This window comes from Schistocerca nitens, chromosome 7 (genome assembly GCF_023898315.1).
Source record: "Schistocerca nitens isolate TAMUIC-IGC-003100 chromosome 7, iqSchNite1.1, whole genome shotgun sequence".
In the NCBI taxonomy this organism is placed as follows: domain Eukaryota; kingdom Metazoa; phylum Arthropoda; class Insecta; order Orthoptera; family Acrididae; genus Schistocerca; species Schistocerca nitens.
In genome coordinates this window covers 240,955,189-240,970,321 of record NC_064620.1, presented here as the reverse complement: position 1 = coordinate 240,970,321, position 15,133 = coordinate 240,955,189, and the positions used below count along the sequence as shown (strand labels likewise).

The 15,133-nt window shown below is 44.4% G+C and overlaps 1 protein-coding gene across 1 annotated transcript in view; it reads left to right on the top strand.

Annotated features, from left to right (window-relative positions):
* LOC126195552 (uncharacterized) overlaps positions 1–15,133 on the top strand; it is a 322,158-nt gene that overhangs the window by 195,738 nt on the left and 111,287 nt on the right. Inside the window, exon 15 of the mRNA XM_049934175.1 lies at positions 11,637–11,809. Within this exon, the coding sequence (XP_049790132.1) occupies positions 11,637–11,809 (173 nt within the window). The remainder of the gene's footprint in view (positions 1–11,636; positions 11,810–15,133) is intronic.

The following is a 15,133-nucleotide window of genomic DNA, read 5'->3' as shown; positions in this document are numbered from 1 at the left end:
CATTTCTTACACTGATATCTCAGAGTAAAAATATGTGATATTTGAGATCTGAAAATATTTTCAAACAGATCTGTAATCAGTTATAATGTATAAAAGAACCTTTGTGATTTGTTTTTGAAATCAACACAGAATTTTTCTTTTTTCGTAGTTAGTGATAGTTTGCTTCTGTTATTCCCCACTCTTTCCATTTCAAGTTTACGTATAAATGTTTAACACCATAGAAGAAATGCTTTTCCACACCTTGTCTTTCAGCACTCATTTGTTTCAATAGTGTGTGTGCATCTACGTATTTGCAGCTGTACTATTTCTGGTACAGTTGTAGTTTTTATTTTCAAATAATTAAATGTAGCACAATTCTGCCAATTTATATGCTAGCTAAGGTATATCTTTATCAGTGCCTAGCTTTGAATTTTGTCCTCTATTTGTCGTCGTAGAGTTATTTGTGTAAATGTGGGAGATAAGAAAGGTAGGAAGAGGTAGACGCAACGGAGGAGAACAACACAGATGTATGAAACAAGGAGAGTTCCCACAGATGCAGGAAAGCAGGTTCCTAGTAAGATTACTGGAATGGGTCATATATGGGAGCAACTGTCAAAAACAAAGTGATACAGGACTGTAGATGACTCACAATGAGCATAGAAGTCCAAAAAGGGAAGTGAGATGCTAATATTGAAGTAAGGGACAGAGGGAAGAATGAAGTTAGTGTTTCAGAAGTGATGTAGATGAGGAGATAATGAGGCCAGGGTACTGGATCAGAAAGATGACAATGTGGTGCCAATGAGATCGACACCAGTATCGATCTGAGCATCACCTTTGAACTGAGCAAAACATTATCTTTGTATAGTTCCGCCATCCAGTTCTCTGTAAGCCTTACTTGTGTGAAGAGGTAAATAAATGAACCCCTGATTATAAGGTGTTGTTTGGTGTATCTCACCCGAACATCCACCTCACAGGTGACCCCGAGTTGTAACGTATTCTGTTTTCGCTGTTTTACTGTGTCCGCAGCCTCCAATTCAGTTATTTTCTTGTGTATTACATCAACACAACATTCGAACAATGGCTTCGGCCTAACGCCGGATTTTGTGATCAATATGCATCGTGTTGCGGGCGATGTACACATTGTTTGAATGTTGTGTTGATACACGCGAAAATAACCGACGCGGAGGCTGCGGACACAGTAAAACGGTGAAAACAGAATACGTTACAACCCGGGGTCACCAGTGAGGTGGATGCTCAGGTGAGATACACCAAACAACACCTTATAATCAGGGATTCATTTATTTACCTCTTCACACAAGTAAGGCTTACAGAGAACTGGATGGCGGAACTATACAAAGATAATGTTTTGCTCAGTTCAAAGATGATGCTCAGATCGATACTGGTGTCGATCTCATCGGCGCCACATTGTCATCTTTCTGTCCAGTACCCTGGCCTCATTATCTCATCTGCAACACGATGCCTCTAACTCGTCAATTACACTGATTTCGCCGGACGTTTTTGTGTCTGCAACAATAAGTGAGGTTAGGAGTGTGCCTGACTCCGGCTATCAGACGCCTTTGTTCCCGCCACATGTGCCCTCCCTCATCGACGGTGCAGTTACCTCTTACAGATCTCCGTGCAGTGCGGGATCAATGCCGATTTCTGCAAATGCTCCGTTGGATAACCTACCACTGCCAGGACAATGGTTTGCCATACCACAATTCGTGCAGTTCCAAGCGGATTCCTGCCATGTGCCTGGAATTGCTTTGTTCAGGGTCAACCTCCTCAGCATCCGACCACGCCCGCGCCTGCCTCGGTTCAGCATCAGCACATGCCTTCCTGCTTCAATACCTCGGTCTGCAACAGGAATAATGGCTTGTTATTTGTGCCTGACCTCCATCTCCGTCCTACTGCTACGCAGCAGTGTTTTGTGCCACGACATTCACCTTTTCTGCCCACCGTTTTGAGTGAAGTGAATTTGAACAGTGAATATTCACACATTTCGCCCAATGCTCGACACCATTTTCCTCACTGTGCTTTTGGACAGCCCGCACCTCTGCAGCCTCCCTGCAACCCAAGTGGCTCCAACCCTGATTGCGTGGCAAGTTTTACGCGGACTGGCATGCGTTTTCAAACTTTGAACTTTTTCTCACCTGTCGCCCCCGGGCCGGCTCCAGTCGAGCTTCCGCTCCCGTCCTCAGCACATCTCGGTGCCTCATCCGCATTGGTCTTCCACGACACATCAATCTGAACACACCGACAATGTGTCGAACTTACGCAACCACAATTGACACATTACAGTGTCTCACCTGCGTCGCAATGGATTGCCCTCAACCGCAACACGTCACCTTCATGCTGCCACCCGACCAGCCGTCGTCGCCACATACCCTGGAGACACACTCTCCTGGAATACTGCAGCAACAACAGCTCGTTTCAGACAGTGTCCCGACGAATTCAACTCACCCTGTTCTTCCGAACGTTCTACAACGCTTACCAACGCTGCCGCCATTCAATCCCGACAGGGCAACAACCTGGTTCAGAATTGTGGACGAAGTGTTCGACCATTTCAAACTCGACGAATCAACCAGATTTCTGTGCCTTATCACCCACCTACACGACCAGGAGGACTTGATTGCTGACCTGGTCGACACCCCGGACTCAGCTATCCGGTACACTCTAGCCAAAAAGACAGTTCTATGTTGGCTTGCACGCTCAACTGAGACAGCAATATGGCAAGTGCTCCACGTCGAGCAATTAGGTAACGACAAACCTTCACTACTTTGTAGACGGCTACAGGCCCTGTTCAGCGATGAAATACTCTCTGACACAACTCTCCTTGCCATCTGGACAGATAAACTACCTCCCCACATCTGCTTTGCTCTGGCTCAGAGCTCTCCCGAGCCTGTCGAGCAATGAATGACAATTGCTGACAAACTACATGATGCATCACTACCCAATTTCGCCAGCCACTGCCTACCTGGCAAGTCTCAGGTTCAGGCTCCTCGTCCCGCGGCCGGGGCCGCACTGTACCGACTGTTCCGCTTGCTCCGGGATGAAGTATACAAACAGCTGGGACGTCACCGGCTCCACCCTTGGTCATGCCCCCTCCTGCAACCGAACCGGCTGCGGCCACAGAACCTCAGCCACTGCCTCTGGCAACGAACTTTCCGCAGGAAATACAGCCGCACTACCCATACTGTTACTTCCACACACAGTTTGGTGAGGCGGCACGGAACTGCAGACTTTCGCTGCTGCCTACGTCCTTAGTGTCGTTGAACATCCGCCCTCATCATACTTCACTGCAAGCTGTGAATTCTACTAAACTACAATGCTTGGGTTCAACCTCCCATGTCGTCTCACTCTCCACAAACCGCAATCTCGAGTGGACTTTATTAGTGTGCAATATTGAGGAACCTATACTAGGCATTGACTTCTTGCGACACCACAAACTTTCACCGGACCTAGTGCGAGACACCCGTGTTTCATCACCCATCCAAAACTCACTTCCCCTGTGCTCCATCGAGCAAACCCCCCGTTTCACGTCGGTGTGGGCTCATCTCATCCATACATGCTCGGCTCTGTTGGCGACGTTACAAGAAACAGTGCACAAGTGCCTTGTCGAGCTAGAAAACGTCGCTCGCCTAAGCAAGGAAAACTTCGAGCTCTTCCTCCGGCTCCATGAAACTCAGCTCCAGCTATCCGACACAGCAAAGGAATTACAGACACTGCAGCAAGGACAGAGCAAGGTCAGTAAGTGTGCCGAATCTGCTTGTAGTCCCAGCAATCGAGCTTCCGTGTGCTTACCTCCCGCTACCCCTCGAAACTGTGCTATCAAGTCTACCATAACGTGTACTGACGGTTCCACAGGACCACCCCCCCCCCCCCCTAACATGGCAGCATTCGACATTCGGCCGGACACGAGTGCGCATGTGCGACAAGCATCATGTGTTCCCGTACTGACAGCTCCTACCCTCTGCTCGTGGACAGCACCTCAAACTATGCAACTTTGGCTTCTGCGCACCGCCGTGCGACCGCCACTGACAACACAAACAGTGCACTTGCGCCTAGCCCTTCGCCCGCGACCGTGCTGCCACAGGCCGCACCCTTAGACAATGGACTCACTAACGCTTCACGATCTCTACCGAACTCACCTGACCACGGTGCCACTGCTTCGGACCGGCGGCCATCTTGTCACATTGACTCCTGCGACACTTCGCTGCCTCGGCTCCTGTCGGATCCGCTGAGTGGCTCCGAACACCACGACCTCGCCTCGCCTTCCCCGCCCGCCTCACATTGTAAACAAACCGCCTCCCGTGCCGCCGGCAACATTTCCGTTGTCACCAACGGCACGGTTCACAAACTTCGCCTCACACCAGGCCCCCTGATCTCCAGTAAACCATGTCGACTTTGTCCCGAGAGCCTCTCTGACCTTAAAAAGCAGATTTCTGAACTTCTAAGCTCCGGCGTCATCGAACCCTCAGCCAGCAGCTGGTCTACGCCCATTCATATGACACCCAAGAAAGACGGGTCCTGGCGAATGTGCGGAGACTACCGTCAACTAAACGCACAAACAATTATGGACACCTACCCCATATCTAACATTGCCAACTTTACCAGTTCCCTCGCAGGTGCGACCACGTTCTCTGTCATTGATTGCAAACGGGCCTACCACCAGATCCCCATGGCTCCTGAAGACATTGAGAAGACAGCAATCACCACCCCAATCAGGTTATTTCAGTTTCGATTCATGCCCCTTCGGTGTGAAAAATGCAACCCAGACTTGGCAACGCTTCATCAACGAAGTGCTATTCAGACTAAAATTCTGCTTTGCATATCTTGATGACATTCTTGTGTTCAGCTCCTCCGTCGAGGACAAAATTCGACATGTGCAAACTGTTATGGACACTCTCGCAGCAGCTGGTATCGAGATCAACCAAGACAAATTGCATCTATATCAACCCACTGTCACTTTTCTTGGTTTTCGGGTCTCTGGCGACGGCATTTCACCGCCCCCTGACAAAGTACAAACAATACTAAACCTACCCAGACCTTCATCATTCAAAGAGCTCCGGCGCTTTCTGGGGATGGTTAATTATTATCGCCGTCATCTACCTCGCGCTGCGGAGATTCAGGCTCCACTGACGGATGCCTTGGCAGGCACCAAGACTTCTGGATCTCGGCCTGTTCCATGGACTCCTGCTATGACTGACTCTTTCACTGCCCTCAAAAATCTTCTTGCTGAGGCCTGCACTATCGCGCATCTTCATCCCAATGCGCAGCTTTTCATCACCACAGACGCGAGCGATACTGCCATCGGTGCTGCCCTTAGCTAGACAGTCGACGGCCAAACTTCGCCTCTGCAGTTCTTTTCGCGCAAGCTCACTAATGCACAACGGAAGTATTCCGCGTTTTACAGCGAGTTGCTCATAGTCTACGAAGTGATCAAGCATTTTAAGACTGACATTGAGGGACGCCCTTTCTATGTTTTAACAGACCACAAACCCCTGGCTGCGGGCTTGTTGAGCGCTGGCACCGCACTTTCAAGGCGGATCTTCGATGCCACGATTCTCTTTGGACGGAGGCCCTTCTCCTTGTGCTACTCGGCATTCGTACGATCCATAAGGAAGACCTCAAAGGCACAATAGCCGAGTTCATATACGGCCATAACATTGTTCTCCCTGGCGAACATGTGAGCCCTTCCGCTTCTGTCTCTCAGTCTGACTTACCTTCCTTCGTGGAACGCATCAGACGCCACTTCATCAACCTCTACATCCCTCCGCCTGCCAGCCATTCCTGCCCTAAGGTTCATGTCCTGAAATCCCTGAACAGTTGCGAGTACGTCATGCTCCGAGGTGACACTGTCCATGCTCCCCTCCAACCCCCATATACCGACCCGCCCCGAGTCCTCCTGCGCTCAGCCAACACCTATGACATCCAGATAAAACATTCAGCTGTTACAGCCTCTCTCAACAGACTTAAACCTGCTCATGCCGAGCCCGCTTCTACCCCCCTTCAAGGCACAACCACGCCACTCACTGTCGTGGCTCACGACGCTCCGACCACTCCCTCCACGTCAGACTTACTCACTCAGTCGAGTGACTTCCAGCTCCAATCATCGAGCTCTTTTTCGATCTCGCCCTCTACTGCAGTCTCACGCACTCCGTCGAGTGATCACATGCTCCCCACGTCGAGCTTACCTACGATCACGACCTCATCGCTGGGCCCTTCTCCGGTCCCTTCGACCTCTCCCCCGTTGCCTGCCTTGTCCTGTTGAGATTTCTCACGCCCTCCCATCTTGAACGTGCCCTCGTAGGAGGTGTTTGTGCCTGTCCCACCAGACATAATCCACGACATCTCTATAATACTACGTGATGACACACTGTTCGTCGTGTGTTTCCCTTCATCCGGTGCTCATGACACAACCTCCGCCATTCCCTGCCACCTGGTGAAATGTGTTCCCCTGTTCCCCTCTCGCCCGACATCGACCTGGGCATGCTTCGTGTGTTCGCCACGCCCACCGGAGACATCATTGTCATTGCTCCGTTCCTCCTGCAAACCGCTGATCTACCTGTCACCGCACGATGCGCTTCAACGACTTCCAGGTTCAGTGGCCGGACCGTCCTTCACGACATCTACCCACACAGCTCCCCGATGACGCTGTTGAGCTGACTGTGGTCTGACTCCCGCAGACCACCCTTGCCGACGCCATAGTCCCTACCCCCCCCCCCCCCCGGCTAGTTAGGAGTACTCTGTACTGTGGGGGGGGGCTATGTGGCGCCATGCAGATCGACACCAGTACTGATCTCAGGATCATCTTTGAACTGAGCAAAACATTATCTTTGTATAGTTCCACCATCCAGTTCTCTGTAAGTCTTACTTGTGTGAAGAGGTAAATAAATGAACCCCTCATTATAAGGTGTTGTTTGATGTATCTCACCTGAACATCCGCCTCAACAAAAACAGGTAAAATAAAGTTGTAGGTCAAGAGAGATAGAGAGTGGGGGTGGGTTAAAGGATGTGTCGGAGTTATAAGTTTGAGCCTAGAATACTTGTATTGCAAGTGAGGATCTGCAAAGTATGGTTTGTGAAGCAGCTACTGAAGTTGACCAAATTGTGCAAAGTAATAGGCTTGAACTGGATGGTTCAGTATACTCTTAGTTTGGCTATAGCCTGTTCTACAGATGGACAATTTTTTATCTATCCTAATGTTGAACACTGTGCAGCAGTGGCAGCAAAGGTGCTTGTCTTAATAGGATAGAATATACTAGATACAGGAGTGGAACAGTTGGTGGCGGAGGCTGTGTGGCGTTGACTGGGCGGTTTTTTAGGTTAGAAGGCCTCGGGAAAGTACGGTGTGGGCTGCAGTCTCAAAGGGTGTATGGCAAATACAGGACATGCTTGGATCAAGGAACAGTCGGAATTGTGGTTGTAAATTGTTGTAGTTGTGCTGGGAAAGTCCCTGAGCTTCAAGCGCTAATAGAAAGCACAGAAGCTGAAATCATTATAGGTAAAGAAAGCTGGCTAAAGCCTGAAATTAGTTCTGCAGAAGTTTTTACGAAGTCTCAGACGGTGTTCAGGAAAGATAGATTAGGAAGAATTGGTGGTGGAGTGTTTGTGTCTGTCAGTAGTGGTTTATCTTGTAGTGAAGTCGAAGTAGATATTCCGTGCGAATTGGTATGGGTGGAGGTTATACTGAACAGCTGAATTAAGTTAATAATTGGCTCCTTCTACCGACCGCCAGACTCCGATGATATAATTGCTGAACAGTTCAGAGAAAATTTGAGTCTCGTAACAAATAAATACCCCACTCATACGGTTATAGCTGGTGGGGTCTTCAACCTTCCCTCGATATGTTGGCAAAAATACTTGTTCAAAACTGGTGGCAAGCAGAAAACATCTTCCGAGATTGTCCTAAATGCTTTCTCCGAAAATTATTTTGAGCAGTTAGTCCACGAACCCACGCGAATTGTAAATGGTTGCGAAAACACACTTGACCTCTTAGCCACAAATAATCCAGAGCTAATAGAGAGCATCGTGATTGATAAAGGGATTAGTGATCACAAGGAGGTTGTAGCTAGGGCCTGTGGGGTATCGTCTCAGTTATGCGACTGGATTCATGATTTCCTGTCAAGGAAGCGTTCTGGGACCTCTGCTGTTCCTGATCTATATAAATGACCTGGGTGACAACCTGAGCAGTTCTCTTAGGTTGTTCGCAGATGATGCTGTAATTTACCGTCTAGTAAGGTCATCCGAAGACCAGCATCAGTTGCAAAGCGATTTAGAAAAGATTGCTGTATGGTGTGGCAGGTGGCAGTTGACGCTAAATAACGAAAGGTGGCAGTTGACGCTAAATAACGAAAAGTGTGAGGTGATCCACAAGAGTTCCAAAAGAAATCCATTGGAATTCGATTACTCGATAAATAGTACAATTCTCAGGGCTGTCAGTTCAACTAAGTACCTGGGTGTTAAAATTACGAACAACTTCAGTTGGAAGACCACATAGACAATATTGTGGGGAAGGCGAGCCAAAGGTTGTGTTTCATTGGCAGGACACTTAGAAGATGCAACAAGTCCACTAAAGAGACAGCTTACACTACACTCATTCGTCATCTGTTAGAATATTGCTGTGCGGTGTGGGATCCTTACCAGGTGGGATTGACGGAGGACATCGAAAGGGTGCAAAAAAAAGGGCAGCTCGTTTTGTATTATCACGTAATAGGGGAGAGAGTGTGGCAGATGTGATACGCGAGTTGGGATGGAAGTCATTAAAGCAAAGACGTTTTTCGTCGCGGCGAGATCTATTTACGAAATTTCAGTCACCAACTTTCTCTTCCGAATGCGAGAATATTTTGTTGAGCCCCACCTACATTGGTAGGAATGATCATCAAAATAAAATAAGAGAAATCAGAGCTCGAACAGAAAGGTTTAGGTGTTCGTTTTCCACGCGCGCTGTTCGGGAGTGGAATGGTAGAGAGATAGTATGATTGTGGTTCGATGAACCCTCTGCCAAGCACTTAATGTGAATAGCAGAGTAGTCATGTAGATGTAGATTCATGGTACAGTTCATACAGCCAATAAACATATAATACATAATTGATATAGAACAGTTGTTTTCAACCTGTTGGTGTAATGTAATTTTCTCAGGGATAGAAACAAAAGGGTTCAGTTGAACTTCATTCACAAAACTAAATTATTTTTAAAAGGTCATTGTTATCATTATTTTGTAAGGCTGTAATACTGGTTACATAAGATACCATATTAGTAATTACATTTATTTTATTTTATTTTTATTTTTTTCAAATTCTTTAACACGTGACACAGAGTGGTAGTGGTTACAGCTTTTTTATGTAGTGAATGGATTAGAGAAACATTCCAGCCCTGTCATCCAGGATTTTTTCTCTTTGCCAAATGTGTGTAATTTCCTTGACTGAATTTGGACCTAAATTTTTCAAAAATTCATTCTCCTGATGCTCTGTTGTTTTTAAGTTTCTTGATGTGTGAGTGGTGGTGATGGACTTTCTCTTGTGATTTCTGGACGTATTTTTTGGAATCTGTCTTTGGGTTCCAGACAGTTTAACAGTTGTGAACATTGTGTGGCTAGTTCTTGGCAGTTTTCTTTATTTGTCAAAGCTAATTTACCACTTTACTTTCGATATCATAGATTTTGCTGAGTACTCTTTGATTTGGTTTGCAAAGGTCTTGTAGAAGTTGTGTGTGTTATAATTTTTGAAGTTGTCTACAGTTGACTGCAGTCGGTCATCGACATATTTTCGTTCATTTTGTCCTAAAATCTTGGTTGTTTGCTTGCAAACTTAAAGGAATTTCTTGTGTGTTTCATCTCATTTGTTGAAATTGTAATTTTGAAGTGCCGTTTTTCTTTGTTCTTGTGCATTTTCACATTCGTGATTCTACCAAGAGTGTTTTGGTCTTTTGTGAAGAAGGATCAGGTCTTTCACTGTTTTGATGACTTCAGTTTGAAATTTCGTCCAGTCTTTTTCAGGTTGTTCTTCCCATTTTTCTGTTATTTTAGAATCTTTGTTTTCTCTGTAGACCGAATTTCAGAACCACCAGCATTTTCCTGTTGAATTTTTTGTTGGGTGTGAATTTAATTTCAATTCTGGTTAAATAATGATCCGAATCGATGTTTGCACCTGAGCGTACTTGCACATTGCACTTGTCATTTATATCGCCAAATGATCAGTCTAAAATTCTCCTAAATGATGGGTGGGTGACAACCGCGCGCGCGCGCGTGTGTGTGTGTGTGTGTGTGTGTGTGTGTGTGCGTGTGTGTGTGTTTGTTTATTTTGGAATTTTTGCAAAGTGAGTTGACATAATTTAATTTTTTTCTTTTTTTTCCCCCTATAACTCAATGAGTCATGTTCCATTCTTATTGGTGAACTTGTGAGCGGAATAGTCTCCCACTGTCCTCTTGTATTTGTGTTCCCTGCCAGTTTGGGAATTAAAATCACTGAGTAGAATTTTCACGTCATCTTATGGAATTTTGGCCATCTTTGTTGCCTCCAAAGAAAGCCATGCCAAAAAGTTCTGCTCCCTGCTATTTTACCAATTTTCTGATTTGTTAGACTTTTGAAGGTTCTGTAATTATTGTAGTCTATCGTTTCTGAATCTATGAAGCGTGTTTCTTGCTGGGTGAGAATTTAGATTTTGTACTTCATGAGTTCTGTTGTGAGATTGTGTAGTTTTCCTGCTCGAATGGATGTCGGAGTGTTGCAAGTGCCAATGTAGGTATGTGCTTTTCTTGAACGTTTACCAGAGCACTCCAATTTGCTCTCTCTCACATAGGTCCAAGCTCCCCAAAATCTGAATGCGTGGTTGCCACTTAGCAGTGGGTGTATCATCCACCTGGGGTAATTATGTCTTTATTTGTATGAATCATGTTTGCATCTCGTCAAATTTCTAGCTTTTGCTAGTGGTGTAAAACCAGAGATTGAGAGTTCCTGGTGCATGTTTATAGCTGCACCACCTGGTGAACAGATTATTATTATTATTATTATTATTATTAGTGGGAATGGTTAGACACAAAACATTGGTAGCCTGAAGTCTTCCAATTTTTGCCTCTTCAGAAGTAAGAATCCTAGCATTCCAGTGATTTATGAACAGTAAGCCTAAGTTTTTCTTTTTAATTTGGTTGATTTTAAATGGTAGTTCAGGGTTCAGTGAATTGTGTTGCTAGGGAGAGGAGTGATGCAGAGGAAGCATGTTTTAAAGTGTCTAGCCTCTGTGTGGATAGCTAACTTTTTTCTCTTAGTAGGAAATGTAGGTAGCACTCAAATTGCACTGAAAATTACTTCATCATTCTATTTGAAAATAGCCATTAGAAATAAACAGCAATAGTTGTCTCATTGATTCATTAATTTGTGGTTTAATAACACACCTACAAAAACTAAATACCACTTATCTTTTGTCATTTTAAAATTGGAAATGTTCAAAGAAAATTCTTTTTCAGTTTGAAGTTTTGATTGGTGCTAACACAGATTATAGCAGAGGGATGGGAAAGGGGAGGGCATTACTAGCAAATATCTGATTGTACTCTGCAGTAATGGTCCCAGAAAAGTTGAGACCACTGATGAAGAAATATGAAGCCACTAATTTCATCTGCATGATGGTGGCACTCACATATCACAATATCTTTACAGGAACGTGAATCTATGAAAGAGCAGTGCCCATTTTGTGAGAGATATTTAATTCCTACAAGTTTGAAGGTCCATTTGCAGCTACACAGGTCTGAACAAGAAAGGCAGCAACAACAAGAAGAAATAATTGCTTTCAACATGGAACCTGGAAAACGCAAACGAGCTGCAGCTGAAAAGTAAGTATCTGAAATGCATTTTCAATTTTTGCAGATCCCAAATTGTCAGCATTTACCATTAATTTTGTATTTAAAAACTGAATCTTTCAAACTACTTATAACTGCATTTTTACATGCAGAACTAATAAATAAACCAGAATTTGTAGCTCTACTGAATTAAGAGAGGAGAATTCTTCAGTATCTTCAGAATGGTAGCAACACAAGGAGATAATGTAGATCATGCTGAACAGTTGTAAATGATGAGGTAAAAAATTTAGAAAATACATGTAAGGAGCTGATAACTGCCAAAGAAAGAACCAGCTTCTCCCAAGTTTTCATTGATAGCATATAAGGGAGAATATAAAGTATTTGAGGATGGCAAGGCCTATTTTGGTTGTTGACGCCAGTGAAGTAGGCAAGACCCTTAAACTTTCTCTCTCTTATCCACATCACTTCTGAGGCAGACTTTTAATGAGGTATCGCCTTCATGTACACAGTGGTGGCAGAATAATAAGTGCAGCAGATAGCCCAGTGTAGAACAAATGCACTACTGAGAGCTGCTACTGTTCGAACATGAGCAGCAAAAACAACTGCTTCATTGCCTCTACAACTCACCTAATATTTGAAGAAAGGCTAGCAAAAGCAGAAAGGGCAACAAAACTTAGGTGAAGTAGGTCGCTCAGTGCACATTTGTTACTGAATGGGATGATCCCGCCATGAATGTAATGTTTCCTTGAAAGGCCGAACTATGGCATAACCCTGCTTTTACGTTCCCGGAATTAATGTTTTTCCGCCATTTATGACATTTTTTTCATCCCCGTCAAATTTCTTATGTTCACAATGTTAATTTGCACCCAATTTTGTGTCAACATATTTATAATTTTCCCGCTATTTACACATTACGAAAAAATGTTTGTGGAGAACAAGATTACGTTGGCCGTCCATTATATTTTACAAACATTATGTGGTTAAGTTTTTTGACACCAGGGCCCTCTACTCAGTGGATTTGAACCAGTAAATGTGGAAAAGTTGGAACAGTTCGTGCCGTATCTCCCGCCACTGCCAAGCTCTACTTGGCGTGGAGACTGACGGGAGTAAATAGGTCCATTCGAATAAATATATCATGACAAATCACAACTATTTCCAAACTGTCTTTGCTGCGCAAATGCAGTTTCGTGATTTTTGTGATTACCCTGATACCTTTGTCGAACCATATTTAGCGTGTTTCAGCGTTTGGCCACTTGTAGTGCAAGTTGACATCGTCATTCACTTTGCATTGCTCAAATGTTTTTAGGTTAAAGACATCGCTGGTTCTGTATTTTTTTCATGCTGAGCAAATTGTGTTTCAAGAATTTATTCTCATTGTGAAGTGCAGTATTTATATATGTATTTGTTGTGAAGTTAGACAAACAAGCGATGTGAGTGTTAGTTTGCATGTGAGGGGTTTTCCACATAACTGAGGAGGCATAGTACCAGATCACCTCAAAAAGATGGCTACAGTGCAAGAGATGCAAAATAACACATCTTCAAGCACCACACAAAATATTTATGTACATTTTGCACTTGACAACGAGAAAAAATTCTCAAAACGCGTCATGCTAAGCATGAAAAATTACATAACTAGTGCAGTATTTCATTATTTAACTAATGACTGGCAGCTGCAGGGTTTCAAAAACATAGCGTCTGATGTATTAAATTGACCAAACGTTCCTACTTCCCAGACAGTTATCAGTTCCAGTTACATCAGGGGTTTTTATTAGATAATTAACCTTTATTAGGTAAAAAAAAACTGCCTGACAAGTCTGTTGATGCCTGTTATCTACATATATCATACAAAAGATCAAAAATGCAAGGGGATATCCTATCCATAAATTTTACAGCTAAAAACATTATTTCCCACATTTTACATTTTCCCGCATTTCACAACATTTTTTTGAAGTCCCTCGAAAAGTGTAAAAGCAGGATTTCTCTGTAGTATAAAAAAGTTACTTTTCTTTTATACATAGATGCTGAATAGTTCCTAAATTGATGGACTGTTTGTAAGTACCTTGTAGTTATGATGACACTAGGGGAGCTTTACGCCTTTTACATGGTGCCATCAGGAAAATGCATTTTTGAAGATGCTTGTACCTGATGAACAAAACTAGTAATAAAATAATGTGTGACCTATGTCAGGTCATCTGTAGATTAATTCCTATTCGTTGTTGTATTCCCAGCAGATGATACCTATATTTACTAAGCTTTCGATCAGATGTACCGAGCTAAGAAACTTTTGTAGTCTTTGATTTCCAAAAGATGCAAGATGCTGTTAAGTAATATTGTAAATGGCCCATCTGCATGTAGAAAGTTTCTCAACCAGTTTAGAGTTGTTATTTCTGAAGGGGATGTTCATTTCAGAGATAACTACCATCAACATTAAAACTGATTTCAGGCCTATTCTCCTCAGAGTTTCAGGAAAATCACATATTTTCCAGCAGCAGATTATAGGTAATAAGTTTTTGACTATTTTTTTGTTACCAGATAAAAAAATTTAAGCCACCTCTTTTTGAGGGGATGGAGAGGAAATTTAGGAACACTAGCAATTGCTGCTGTGAGAAACTGAAACGAACAGACATCCCAACACTGCCACAGATGTGATTTTTTTTTTTTTTTAGTCAAAAAGAAGTTATCAGGTATAAGGATGGCACGATATGTTACTTCCCATGTGCCCACTGTGTCAGTAGTTTTGTATCAAATGTAAAGATATCAGTCGCATATCCCCCCCCTGCGGGTCCAGGGGTTAGAATAGGCCCGAGGTATCCCTGTCTGTCGTACGAGGTGAATAAAAGGAGTTTCACACGTTTTGGTCTTTATGTGATGGTCCCCTTTAGAGTTTGACCTCCATTCTTCAAAATTTTCCCGAAGAGCGTGCCAATTGGGGAAGCGCGCCTTACAAGGTGCATCGTGTCCATTGTGCATTGAGATCTTTAGCCCACTTTCTCGTCATTGCATTGCAGTCCTGCCCATTCTGGGTGCGTTTTCCATTATGCACTATGCAGCGTCGATTTCTGAATCCACGATGACCATGGACTTCTTTGCACCCGATATCCAGCTCGGTAGCCAGTCCGTTTTGGTGGGGCCGCCATTGTACCCTTTAGGTTGTAGCCCCCTGACCACACAGGGATCGCTCTGCTGATGCCTGCACCATTAACTCCCCACGTGTGCCAAAGGGTAGATGCCCATCCCCCTGGGGCATCGGGACTCCCGGCAATAGCCATCCTGCCAGGTGGCCTTTCCTGCAGCTGGGTGGAACCCGTGGGAAGGGCCCTTGGTTGGAGTGGGTGGCATCAGGGTGGGTGACACTCA